The sequence below is a fragment of the Neolamprologus brichardi genome, chromosome 19 (genome assembly GCF_056152115.1).
Source record: "Neolamprologus brichardi isolate AB-2024 chromosome 19, ASM5615211v1, whole genome shotgun sequence".
NCBI lineage: Eukaryota > Metazoa > Chordata > Actinopteri > Cichliformes > Cichlidae > Neolamprologus > Neolamprologus brichardi.
The window spans coordinates 5,678,450-5,692,695 of record NC_142122.1 but is presented as its reverse complement, the minus strand read 5'-3'; the positions used below and the strand labels follow the sequence as shown (position 1 = coordinate 5,692,695).

At 41.0% G+C, this 14,246-nt stretch overlaps 1 protein-coding gene across 1 annotated transcript; it reads left to right on the top strand.

Annotated features, from left to right (window-relative positions):
- The first annotated feature begins 160 nt into the window (after nucleotides 1-160).
- On the top strand, nucleotides 161-13,845 carry nrde2 (NRDE-2, necessary for RNA interference, domain containing). The gene is made up of 19 exons (XM_006799360.2): nucleotides 161-245; nucleotides 1,691-1,796; nucleotides 1,973-2,155; nucleotides 2,255-2,395; nucleotides 3,519-3,793; nucleotides 4,819-5,036; nucleotides 5,875-6,099; nucleotides 6,222-6,411; nucleotides 6,504-6,637; nucleotides 6,963-7,083; nucleotides 7,338-7,510; nucleotides 7,605-7,776; nucleotides 7,858-8,078; nucleotides 8,167-8,635; nucleotides 9,557-9,948; nucleotides 10,069-10,208; nucleotides 10,567-10,708; nucleotides 11,029-11,100; nucleotides 12,040-13,845. Exons 1-19 carry the CDS (start codon nucleotides 185-187, stop codon nucleotides 12,163-12,165), a joined length of 3,561 nt encoding a protein of 1,186 aa, XP_006799423.2. The 5' UTR covers nucleotides 161-184; the 3' UTR covers nucleotides 12,166-13,845.
- The last annotated feature ends 401 nt before the right edge of the window (nucleotides 13,846-14,246 follow it).

Below are 14,246 nucleotides of genomic sequence, written 5' to 3'. Positions count from 1 at the left end.
CCAAATGTATTATATGTTTACACAAGACAAAAAAATTAAGTGAGTATAATACGCTTCAACAGAAATGGGATTTTAATTTTTTAACATTTGAAAAATCCCCAAACAGCGTTATGTTTTACTTTGGTGAGCCCAAACGCCGTTTGACGTCACATTCCTGCGCCCTGTTTCTAAGTGACGCAGCATCATGGCGCTGTTTCCAGCGTTTGCAGAAGAGGCGAGCAACAAAGTTAGAGATTCTTCCACAGGTGATCCCGGCTTCCTGTAATACACGGTTTTTAATGTCGGTTAGCAGTCACCTGGACGCTCTGTTAGACTGACAGTCTGCCGAAAACTAAAATCTGACCGAAACAACGACCTAATATTCGCTGTCAGATCAGCCGCTTGTCGCTGGAACTGAATGACACAAAATATCTTAACCTCTTTTAGCTTTATCTCTCATTTCACGATATGTTTTACTCTTGTAAGTCCAGGAAACTCGCTATCTTTGAGCTAAAACAGCGACAATTTTACGTCTTTATAATCTAAACGACTTGTCAGTATCTTTAGATACTCTTTACCCATCCTGCTCGTGTCTTTACACTAACGTTTTATTGACGTATTGACGCTCCGGGGTTCATTTAATGAATAATCATTTAGTGCCTCCCTCCCGACCCTCTCTAGAGGATTTTTTTTGTCTCATTTCACTTTTTCTATTTAATGAATAAAAAATGAATGAGGACGACATTTTGACTTACTACTATGAATATTTTCAGAGTTGGTATTTCAAAAATTATAATACTGTATAAAAGTCTTGAGCCACCCTTGGTTTTTGATATTTCTCTGCTTGAAAAATGGAAAATAGACTGAGTAATTTCTTGAAATATGTGGGGAAATACATGGAGGTACAGTATATGTGGTAAAAACTCAGTTTGTTCACATTTAAAAAACATCTCTCTGAGGTAGCTTTCATGTAATTTCTTTAAGTACCCCTTAGGAATAGTTTTACAGGCTTCTTGAAATACATTCAAAGCTCTTCTTTCAATGTTGGCCACGTTTAGATGATCCCACACTGTTGCAATAATTGAGGTCTGGGCTCTGGGGCAGCCAATCCATGACTCATAGTGTTTCATTGTGTGTTTTTCTACCCAGTTGTAGTTTAACTGCATTCACAGTAAGTTTGGGATGATTGTCGTGCTTAAAAAGAAAGCTGTTGCCAGTCATACATTTTTTCAGATTGTATTACATGGTGGATGAGAATCTGATGGTACTTCTGTGTTCATAATTTCATCAGCTTTGACAAGATCTTCAATACTGCTGGGCGAAATGCAGTTCATCTGCAGATAGTTTTTTTTAGGCCTGTTACTTTTGTTCTCCATTCGTCCAGTTTCCTCAGTTTTGCCCTCAGTTTTCCCTGCACAACATCCAGAGATATGCTATGTTTCCAGCTAATGCCCCTTAGGGAAGAATCATGTTGTTGGTGCAAAAATGCCATGTTATGTCTGTTATACTGCACTGTCTTTGCTATTTTCATTGATTCGACTAAAGAAATGGGAAGAAGTTATTGTGTATGCAAAATGTAAAGTAAAGTGTTGTGGTCCAAAACTCTCGCACAGTGCAGTATCACTACTTGGGATAGACAGATCGCATTGTTCATGATTTCTAAGTCCTCCTGATTATCTCGTAATTATGTCTTGTCTGCTCTCATTTTCAGAGTTTGATTGGCTGAAGAATAAGAGTTTTCAGACAGGAGATGCACTCTCTCTTCACGGTCGATTTCTAGAGAAGACCAGCGAGGAACAAAACAAGAAGGAACCAAGGTAAAAGAATCACAACTCTGTTCACTGAACTGTGAAATGTGTTGGTTCTTTCTTAGAAATTCATCGCTGCCCAGTTCAGTCGCAGGAGGAGACACAAACCTCCTTTGGGTTATGTCAGGAAGAGCATCCAGCTCTAAAAGATCTGCCAAATCAAACTCTTCCTCATTGACCCTCAGTGTTAGCAGAGATGTCAGCTCTGAAGAGGACGGAGAGGATGGTGTGGCACCCAGAAAGAAGAAAAAGAAGAAGAAACAGAAGAAAAAGCACAAAAAAAAGAGCGGGAGGTATTCGCACAGCAGCGCATCTGACTCTGAAACCATCTACCCGAGTGATCTCAAAAAGGAGCAAGAAGCCAAAAGGTACACGAACATCTTTAACATCACTGAGGCATACACTTGTAATTTTATACACTGAGTATAACCTCACTTCTGTTCTGTAATTATGTTTGTGGGAAACAGGCAGGAGGCTCCTCAGTTAGCGAGCCATTTCTCTTGGTTGGATGACCTCCAGTTGCCCACAGAGCAGCTGTTTTGCGTGGACCGAAAAGCAGACCCCGCCAACTGGACTTACAAGTCTCTGTACAGAGGAGACGTAGCCAGGTAAAAGACACATGACTCTTTTTTTTTTTAGCCCTTCACAGAAAAGACTTGCACACAAGAAGAGACACAAAGAAAGTGACGTTCTTGCAAACATTTGACACAATTACATCATAAACAGTGTCGTTATAGCCCAACTGTGTCTACATTTCCAAACAGTCAATGCTGCACAAAGTGCTTAACAATGTAAAATCCCACTAAAACAAATAAAATGTAAAATAATCATGCAGTAAAATTTAGAAATAAACGAAATAACTGAATAAAAACAACCAAAACAACAACTAATGCTGTTAAAACCAAAATGTTTAGGTAAAAGTGTGTTAAAAGTCAGTAATTGCCTTTGTTTGTCATGCTGGAATGATAAAAACAAGCACACATATTTAGCGAGTTTATTGTCATAGCTTTCTTCTTTTCAAAACGTGTGACATGTTTAAGGGACGTCTGTATCAACGGGCTGGTAAAAAATGTGCTAAGCTTAAAAGGATGTAACATCACGGTGTCACATTTATTCCAGGATTTAAGTGGACTGAAATATCTCTGACACCTTCTGATTTTTCCCATGTTGGTCTTTAAACCTACCTTAAAATGATCTCAGGTGTAACCATGTTCACATTTAAGACTGCGTTTGAATAGTTTCCCAACATGGTGCAATATGACAGGACATTATACTTTATTTTTTAATCTCACAAAGAAAAAGGGGAAAAAGTTTGATCATTTTCAATAAATGAAGCAGTGTAAGAATAAAAAGGATGAGTTGTTTAAAGAGTTTTGTTCGAGGTGTGGTTTGTATTTTCCAGCCGTGTGAGATGCCTTTTTTATACTCTGAAGGTAAAAACACTTCTGCAAAGGATACACTTGTGCTCTTCCTATAAGCCTCCTCTCTCCTTTCTCCTCTGTCCATCAGATGTGTCTTTTAGGAATCCTCATACAGTTTAAGGAGACTGTAATGTCTGTACTTAAACCATGCTCCCAAAACCTGGGATTCATCCGTTTGTTTGTTTTTTACTTATTAATGACTGGCTGAAGGTTTTATTTTGAACCAAATTATAAAATTACATGGGCTGTATAGTTGAGTACAGAATAAAAGCTACAATCTGAGATGAGCTGCACTATTTTTGTGTTCCAGGTATAGAAGGAAAGGCAGCTCGGCTCTGGGTTTGGACTTTCACAAGCAGGGGGTCAGCTGGGAGGACTCAGAGGCGACTAATAAGAAGAAGAAGAAAGGCGGCGACGGGAAGAAGGCAGCGGACAGATACTACTCTACAGTCAGTCGACAGCTGCTGAAGGCAGCGCCTGCTCTTCCTGCATTACCAGCGAGTTCTGATGGTAGCGATGGCACCAGTTCTGCAATCTTCCTCCCTCTGTGTGATGATGAGGCTGACAATAAACAAGGAGAGAAAGGTACGGGGTCTAGCTGGGTGTGGCAAAGAAAGAATTCAGCCACTTCATGCTTAATGCGCCATTTTAGTGCTGATCATTTTTGAACTGAAAGTCTCATTTAGACTTGCGCAAGTGACCAAGAAGAAGCAGATTAAACCAGAAAATGTCAGCAGCGTTTGATGATTTTCTCAAGGAAAGAAAACAAGATTAGACCTTCACATTTTTAACGGGCCATGGCACCACTAATCTGTTTGACCGTTCTTTGACTTTTCTGTTTATCTCATCTCCCTCAAACTTTGGAGATCTCAATGAGTTTGAGGTTGTTTGGCTGTTGTCAGTTCTCATATTTTTGGCTAAAATAATTTTCTCTGTTAGAATATGTATTAGTAGTCACACAGTTATGCTTTTGGAGTTTTTTTGTGTGCCTTTGTTAGGATCTTTATCTGCATGCACATCCATGTCCCAACCTTCTTACCCCCAAGTTAAATCATCCAAAAAAAACCAAAAACGCTTAACACTCATCCTTTAACCCCCAAACAGACCTTCAATGGGTGTGGAAACATTAAAAGGTCTCAATTTTATGTAGCTTTGAGACTCTGATGAACTAAAACCAGTAGGTTAAGTTTCTTTATATAGCCCATTTCCAAACAGTCCATGCTGCACAAAGGGCTTAACAATGTAAAATGCCACTAAAACAAATAAAATGTAAAATAATCATGCAGTAAAATATAGAAAAAATAAATAAAATAACTCAATAAAAACAACTAAAACAACAACTAATGCTGTTAAAACCAAAATGTTTTGGTCAAAGTGTGTTAAAAGCCAGTAATTGCCTTTGTTTGTCATGCTGGTTTGATAAAACAAGCTCACATATTCAGCGAGTGCATTGTTATAGCTTTCTTCTTTTCAAAACTTGTGACATCTGTATAAACGGGCTGGTAAAAAAAATGTGCTAAGCTTAAAAGGAAGTAACATCACTGTGTCACATTTACTCCATTTATTCCTTAAAATGTAACAGATTTTTAAAAATGTATTTATCTTTTTAGCTCACACAGGGCAGACGTCATCGGTGAATCCCCTCGGTGTGTATGACTCCTCGACGGCCCTCTGGCTGCAGGGAAAAGGACAGCAAGACCAGCGAAAGGAGGACGCTCACACAGAGGAGGGCACTGCACTTTCGGGTGGCAGGACCGAAGATTTCAACAGGCGGCTGAGAGAGCAGCCAGCAGACACACAGCTGTGGATAGAGTTCATACGATATCAGGTACACACGCTGCTTTATAATACTGCTGCAGGAATGTCAGAGCTTCAGAACGTAGGTCTTTTAACAAAAGTTTACGGACTCCTGATGTGTGCTCACCTCTCATGAGAACATCACAAGAAGCAGTAATCAAATGCATCAAGACAGTGGAAATGTTTTTTTTTTCTGACTGACAGCATTTTATTGTCTGACATCTGAACCTTCCTGGACTCTGAAAGTGCCAGTGAACTTTCAGGAGGAATGTTTCTCTGAGGCAAGTGATCACTCAATGTACCGAGAGGAAATCCTGCAGCGTGGGCTCCTTCTGCACCTCTGAAACTGCACTCCTCACACTGGTGCTCCACTGAATATTTAGTGTTTGACGTTCTTCGTTATTACCAAAACAGCAATGAAAGTACAAGAGGGTTGATTTACTTGAATAACGTTCATCCACTGAAGAACCATTTAGGTAACTCAGAAGTAGATTTGATGAACTCCTCAGAGGCTCGTTCATCTAAATTGCCTGCAGCAACTGTTCAAAATGCTTCTAGAGTTTTAGAGATGTGCTGGTAAAGGCTTACGCTGGTTAAATCATACACATAAGTCAAACCAGGAGTCTAACTCAGTGTCACTACTAGCCGCAATAGGAAATCAACACAACAGGGGACAGACATAATTAGTTAATTGATATGCTTTCATTTCATGCAAATTGCAAGTTTCACAAAGTCGTCTTGTGTGCATAAAGCCCTCAATCAGTCACAGAAAAGCAAGAAGCATGGAGTTTCCTCCAACATGCTCTTTGGCTTATCAGATATGGTTTGGGTACTTCATCACCTCTTCCAATCTCTCCCTCCCTCTCTAGGATGAGGTGAGTGCAGCTGTGTTCAAAGGCGAGGAGGAGCAGCAGGGCAGTGATGCTGCTGAGCGCCGCAAGTCTTCCTACAGGGCAGTGCTGGAGAAAAAGCTAAGCATTGCAGAGCGCGCCGTGGCCACCAACCCCCTCTGCATAGCTCTGCAACTCGAGAGACTCCGCATCTGCCAGGAGCTCTGGGAGCCCTCAGCTCTGGCTAAAGAGTGGAAGAAACTGGTATGTCTATGTATGAAGGTCACAACAAGTCCCTAAAATGCAGAGGAAATCTTACTGCTTCTATCAAAAAAATAAATCTCACATACAAGTAACAAAGTTGCTCTTTATTTGTTGTGTTTCAGGTGTTTCTCCACCCAAACAGCACCCCCCTGTGGAGGGAGTATCTGCTCTTCACCCAGAGCTATTTCAGCAGCTTCACTGTGTCCAAGGTCAACGCTGCGTACGGCAAGTGTCTGAGCACGCTCAGTGCTGTCCGAGACGGCAGCATGGTGTCTCACCCGGCTCTGCCAGGAATAGAGGAGGATATGTTGGGTAACAGACATTTCAGCATGAGGTTCATTCATTATTCAGTCCTGCTTGCTTTGTATGACTACAAATCCCACATCCTTTTGCTTTCTGCCCAGATATCTTCACGCAGCAGTGTCACTTTCTGCGTCAGTGTGGTCATTCGGAGAAGTCGACTGCCCTGTTTCAGGCAATGATGGACTTTACTTTCTTCAAGCCTGACAGCGTGCGAGAGCTGTCCACTAAGCAGCAGGTATGTTCTCGCTGAGTTTTAATGTTGTAATCTACTCTTAGAAGACTTGTGTGACATTTCAGGAGTTATACAGTGGCTTGCAAAAGTATTCGGCCCCCTTGAACTTTTCCACATTTTGTCACATTACAGCCACAAACATGAATCAATTTTATTGGTGGTGTACACGTGGGCAGAAAGTAAAAGGGGGCCGAATACTTTTGCAAGCCACTGTATTTGTTGCTCAGTTGGATGTGATGATCAGTGAAGTGGCCTTGGCTGGTCATTTAAATAATAAAAAAATCAATTCTAACCTCGTGTAGTTACATTTCTGCCTCTGTGTCCACAGGTCGAGTTCTTTGAGCCGTTCTGGGACAGCGGCGAAGCAAGGGTCGGGGAGCTGGGCGCCAGAGGCTGGAAAGCTTGGATGCTCCAACAAGAGCGAGGAGGTTGGCTACAACCCACTGCAGGTAAAACACACACACTTTACAGTGCACGTGCCATTTCATTTATCCATCAATTTTATACTGCCTGTCTGGGTTTGGCTCATGAGCCAACAGCAGAGATCCCCAGACCTGCCTCTCTCTCTGAGACCAAAGAAGATGAAACTCTGCTGTATTACTGCTCCTACAAATTCTGTCTGTGAAGAGTTATTGCAGTTTGTGTGATCCAAGCTCTCTTTATGGGGATGTAATTAATCTAATCTTTCTGTTTGTTTCCACAGAAGAGGAGGAAGAAGAGGAAGAGGATGAAGAGGAGGTGAAGGACAGGACCCAGCCCAGAGGTACCATCTGGCTGGATGTGGAGTCATCTCGTGAAGCCACAGACTGGTTGCCCTGGAGACCCGACAAAGCCAAGGGCCAGTCAGAGGAGGACTGTGAGGATCCTGACAGACAGGTGATGTGTTTGATTGTTTTAAGACAAAATATTCTTTTTGTTGAACTTTACCATGTAGGTTGACCTCTCTGCTGACCTCTATCTTTAATTCCAGGTGTTGTTTGATGACATCGGCCCGTCACTGATTTGTTTGTCTTCGCCAGAGCTCCATCTCCGCCTGCTTCTCCGTTTCTTGAGCTTTTTGGGTTTGCCTGTGGACTCAGTGCTCTCGGTTTCCCCAGGTCAGCCTGGCTTGCTGCTGGAGAACCTTTCTCTGCTCACTCAAGGTAAAACAGTCTAAACAAGCTTTCATTTTTTAAAATCTCACTGAGGTGAAGTCTTTAAAAAAACAACTTTTTCCATCCTAGGTAATGCTCCCCAGCGTCCTCTGACCTCCTATGATTTAGCTGATGGTGGCATTAACTCTGTCGGTCACATGACCACTCTCCAAGGAACACGGAAGTGGGTGGGGCTTGGGAAACAGGGTGAGAAGTTCCTCACGAACTTGTTCAATATGCTTCAGCCTGTGCTTCCGCCCCACCACCGAGCCTTCCTGTCACTCAGCTGGATCCGGTACGAGAAACTCAAGGTAGGAGTTGGTTCATTTGACTACATTCAAACTCAAAGTGAGGTCAAACTAACCCTTACACTCTTCTGGTTCTTGGTGTTTGCGTCAGGTCATGCGCTGCTTGCACGGCGGAAATAAAAAGCGCCTTCGTTCTCAGGGGAAGAGCAGCAAGCGAGTTGCCAAGCGGCTGCTCAAAGAACCAGACAATCGCTCATCATTAGTGTTGTGGCGGGAGTACGGCCACCTGGAATGGCTGCTGGGCAACCTGGACGAGGCCCGCAAAGTGTTCTCCACTGCGACAGCGCTTGGGGGAACCAAAGGGCTGAGCAGTCTCGCTCTGTGTGATCTCTGCCTGCTGTGGTCCCAGCTGGAGTTGGAGGATGGAGCGAAAGAGCGAGGGGGTCAACCGGCTGATGTCACAGCATCCCCGGCTGTGTCTGTACTGACCCGGCTAGCAGAAGGAACCTCTGCATCGTCCACTTCATCCTCCCTCTCCACGGTTTCCATCCTGAAAGCCAGAAAATCGTACGAACAGGCTCTGGCTGCCAGTTTATCAGCACTGGACCAAAACAGGAAAGGTTTGTTTTCTGACCCGTTTCCAACTGTTTAACTTCTCAGAGACCTGACATGAACATTGTTACTATAAATCCGCCCTCACTGCACAATCAGAGTAGTAGTAATTTTGTATTTTCTGTTTAATTTTTTCTCTTTTTAGTTTAATCCACTTTATTTTTTTTTGTGTTTCATTTTGCTTAATTTAGTAAGTGCTTGGCATATTTATTAGACAATTTATCATTACTTAAGAAGGTCAGAACAGTATAATAATAATAAAATGAAACATGGCAAACACAGGAAGCAACATAGCAACCAAAGATAATGGCGTTCAGCGAGTTAAAGCAACAAATGTGAAATGGCTCCCGAGTTGAACTTTTTCTCAACATCGGAGCTGCCAGTGAGAGTGGAGGATACAATTGTTTTAAATTTGAAAGGATGGTAAATACATTAGAGGGTTACCTAGGCAGCCAGAGCCTGTAGCAACCAGTAGTCAGGGACAAAGCGATGTGCTATAAACGCATTGATTCCACTGGACATCGAAGTCTTACATATATGCAACAAAGCTATATGCAACAAAGCTTCCTCCGCCTTCCTCTGATTTGACTAGATCAGAGATTTTCTGGATATTTTTATTTCATTTAGCCATATTGTAAAAACAAACATCCAGGGTTTTTTTTATTATTTCATATCAGTTAACCAGAATATTTTTTCACTATTTATTCAGCTTGTTCTTGTCCTAAAAGCTGAGAGCGTTGTGCTTGACTGGGTCATGCTTTTTGCTGTATGTGAACTCTCTTGTTACCTATTGGATACACCTGAACCAAGCTTTTCTGGTGGAAACCATCTTCCAAACTAATATACCTTGTTGAAAATGTAAGAGTAGTTAAAAATGAGCCCCTTCTCTTTGTGTGCTTGAGCTTTTTGTCTTATCCTTTCTTCTCCAGTCCAAGACGACCTGATGGCAGAGAAGCTGAGGTTGAGAGGTCTGGTTGGCTGCTACGCTCTTTTCCAGTACCTCACGGTGAGCGTGCAAGCAGCCAACGCAGTCTACACCCAGGTTAGAGAGAAGATGGAGGAACTACACCGCACGTTAACAGCTGAACAGCAGCTGAACAGCAGCAAGGAGGGTAAGCTTGCAAGAGCTGACGCTGACTCAAACAGGCCCTGTGTCAGCAGGGTAGCTGCTGAGTGTGAGGCGCTGGCCTGGCAGCAGGCGGCACTGCTCAAGTACCACAACAGCGTCGCTGTGTTTCCTCTGGTGACGCTGAGGCAAACGCTGACATCGGCCCTCCCAGTCTGGACCACCAGCGTCCCTCTCTGGAGCATTTATGTACAGGTCAGGCTAATAAAAGCACATTTTTCCCCATTCTTCTCTAGATATGTTTCCCAAAGCTTTTTGAGCCCTAACCTTATTTATTTTGGCCTGACTGACATCTCCATGTGATGTGTGCTTCAGGTGGAGAACCGTTACCATAGCGCTGGCCGTGCACGCCGGTTTTTTCACTCTGTAACCAGAAACTGCAGCAGCGTGGTGCCGCGTCTCTTTGCCATTGTTGCTGAACAGCAAAGGAAGCAGCTGGTAGATGCAGCTCAGAGGTAAAACGACAAAAGATGATCACAAACATCAGACAGCAGGATCACATCAAAGTTCACATATCATTTACATCCTTGTTTCCAAAAAAGCAAAATGCCATGTTAACTACAAATAAAAACAGAAGGTGATGATTTCAAAAGTATTTACAAAAACTAAGATTCATAAGTAGCATGATGAAAAAAGAGCATCTCAAAAAGTTTCAGTGTTTAATGTTGTTTAAATGCAGATTTAAGTGATTTGCAGTCTCGTTTTTAGTTTCACTTAATGCAGCTTTTATAGAAACAGAAACAGTTTGCACATTATCAACTAATAATTAGCACTTACTGTACATTAAACTGTACATGTCTGCGGTATTTATAGATCGTGTTTACATGATGATCCCTTATCCATCCTGCCGGAGAATGGCCTCAGCAACCGCATCCGTGGACTGTTTGAAAACGCCATAGCAACAGAAACTGGGGCTCATTGTCCTTTACTTTGGAGAATGTACATCTACTTCCTGGTGAGACCAGTCATACAAACTCACATTGATGCTGTTCTGCCCTGGAGCACTAAAAGTTTTAGGAAGATTGTAGAGACCCGATCTTGCTTGAATGAGAAAAATAAATTTTGTATCTGAAAGTTTTAGTGTCGTTTTAAAAAAGAAAAAAAAAAGGAGGAATATTATTATGTGCATTTTAGGAATAAGGACTAAAATGTCCTCTTTTTTTAAAAATATTAAACATGGAAACAAAAGTGCAGAAATGCTTCTGTGCATGTGGATACACCAATATCGTCCATGCTTATATTGTGTGTGTAAAGTGTGTATGTGTGAATTTGTAGGTGTGTGAAGGAAAAGTGGATAAAGCCACAGGAATCTTCTACAAGGCCTTACAGAATATTCCCTGGTGTAAGGTGAGGCACACATATACTGTGAAAGTGATATTTCCCAAAGCTTGATTTGTAGTTCTGTGCTGAGTCCCTGCAGAGTCGTCAGGTGTTGTTGTACGAGTGAAACTAAGCTATGAGATCATTAACAGCAGCTTGTTTTACCTCAGAACCAACTGACTTTTATACAGGGGTGCTTAGATTTTGAAAAAGAGGAAATGACTGTGATTTGAAACCTAAACATTAGTGTCTAGGGCACTATGGTTTTGCTGTTTTGAAACCAGAAGTGACCATGTTTTATATACCAGTAACCCTTAAGGGTGTAACCAGTCAATGTATATATGTATAAGTATCAACAGTGTTAAAGAGGATCTGTAGTGATTAGCACTTGGTGACTGTTGGGAGCAAGAACTCCCCTTTTGACAGGAAGAACCTGTAGCAGGACCAAACTCAGGGACAGGCAGCTGAGAGAGGTGGTAAGAAAAGAGGAGCATAACAAGAATCAGTAGCTGATAGCCACTGCTTCTTATCTTTGTTGGTTATAATTCAGTAAAAACAAAATAAAGTCGGTTTATCTTTTATATACAGGTTATGGATGAGACGGGGCTCAATCTTTTACTGTGTTAAACATTTACTGTCTCTGTGTTTAACGCAGACAGACTCATAAAATTGGAGAATTTCTCTCACTATAACTGAAACTGAAATTTGATGGCACGTTAGTACAATTAGCCACACAGTAGGCAACACTATTTGTTATATGATTTCATTAAAGATGTTGCCACTTGATCAATATGCTGCCTTGCTCTGCATATTATTACCAAACTAACCAATTACACTTATCGCCCTGTGGTTGTGTCATGTAGTCATCATTGCAAACTAAATCAACATCAGTGCTGTATGTATGTTGCTAGTACATAACATTTTCCCTCCTTTTCTTTCTCTGTGTGTGTGTCTGTGTGTGATCAGGGTTTGTATATGGACGCAGTGCAGCTGTTCCCTGATCACCTGCAGGAGTTTGTAGACCTGTTGACAGAGAAAGAACTGCGAGTGCGACTGCCTTTAGAAGAATTGGACATACTGCTGGAAGACTGAGCACACACACAATCTTAATTCAAGTGTGTGTTCAAATATTCAAATTTGATGGGAAGAAAAGGACAAGCACAAAGGCAAACTCGACACATATACAGCTGCAGTAATTTGAGCAAAGAGCTGGGTTTTGTTTGTTTGTTTTTTTGTATAAAGTGACACAAAATGTCACAACAAACCACTAAAACTGTATTCCTTTTTACTTGATATTGTCAATAAATACAAGATTGATCTATGTGACATGCCTTAAAAAAACGAGTAAAATTTATACCGGAAGTTGTTGCATTCCAACTTATTAAGAAAAACTCTGTGGAAGTGAGAAAGGAAAACGCTGCCACTCGGCATATTACCATGTTGCCACCTCTTGAAGAGTTTTTAATGTTTTTTTTAATCATAATAAATCAAGTAAGGATTATATTTTCTTTTCTTTGTTAACAAAACATCTACTGGACTGCGGAGTAAATGGGGACAAACTTGCAGGATAAAAAAAAGACGAACTCTGCTGTGTTTCCGAGTAACCATATTATGGAGAGAAAAAGAGCAACAAAATTCAAAGTGCGGCCGACATGACCGCAGCCGAACACGTGAGAGCTCACTGGACCAGTTTCTCGTTGATTCACAAGTCCAAATATTTAGGAAGACATCCCTCTTTTTATGTATTCTCCTTTGAACTTGTACAGTATCTTAACTCAATTAAGAACTCCACTACCCCAAAAGTTATAAAAACTATTGGTGTTTGTGGAAAAAATTAAGATCTTTCAATCACTTTATTCTTTGGCTTGATCAGTTACTTTCCCCCTAGCATATTTATATTGTTGTTTCTGAATACTGTTCTTGTATTTGTTTATCTATGCATACAATTCTTTTGTAAGTACAACACCATTATTGTGGTACTGTTTACAGTTTTTTACAGCCGCTAGGACACATTTCTCAATACTTAGGTCACTTTTGCAAAACTCTTCACACAATTCTCCTAACTGACCTTCAGCTTGGCAAATTAGTTCATTTCACATTCAAAATACACTACAACTACCAAAACACTTTATTCAGGTCTCAAATAAACTCATTCTTCCAGAACACTAGCAAAGGTTGACAGCCGACAAACCCACTTTGTCACCCACAAAACAATGACCTAAAAAACACAACATGTAGCATTACAGTGTTTTCTTGTGTAAACAAGGACACATCTCTGTTTATAATTTCAATATATGTTACTGGAATGAATCAGACATCATGCAGAATTCATTAATATTTGTTTATGTATTTTTATTTTTTTGCACTAAGTAATCCCAAAATACAAGAATTTGTATACACACCATCCACTGATACACATACAATAGTAATGCTAATCTACTCGGTCTTCTCCATTTGGCCACAGGTTCTCATCCACATCACATCTTATGTCATCTAGGGCAATACACCTAGGAAAGAATCTTCTGCCTGATCCATCCCTGGCAATCTTCTTCCTCTTTCAGCCACTTCTCCATTTCTGGCTGGGTCCATGTTTACATCACAAAACAAACCTATTCAGCAGTTGTCTCCTTTTGTAATGAAATTGAAGGAGTAACACCTGTGTAGATGTTCATCTACAATGAGAATCAGCTGTGGCTGGTTAAACTGCATTTTTAGATTTAAAATATGTTTCAATAAAATATTGCTGTTGAATTTTGCTGTCTTATTCAGTTTTGCATTATTTTATTGTTTTGACCATAAGTTTAACAGTTTTGAAAACAGTATGTAAGTACATGCAAAATGTCCTGTACGTACAAAGATTTTTGGCAGTTGTTGTGTCTGAGTGAGAAAATAATTCATGAAATTTGAGAGATGTAGTCATTGAATGCATTTTGTGCCAAAACAATGATAACTGATCCTCAGTTTAGCCCACATAGACTTCTGTTGTGCTCACTGTGTGAGGAGTTTTGCAAAAGTGACCTAAGTATTGAGAAATGTGTCCTAGCGGCTGTAAAAAACTGTAATTCCATTTTTGTATTGTACTGATGTTAAAATAAAGGTTTTTAAAAAACAGTTTTCTTCTGCCATGCGCACCCGAGTTACAAGCTTAACGCGGGCGTTTGCGCATGCGCGAA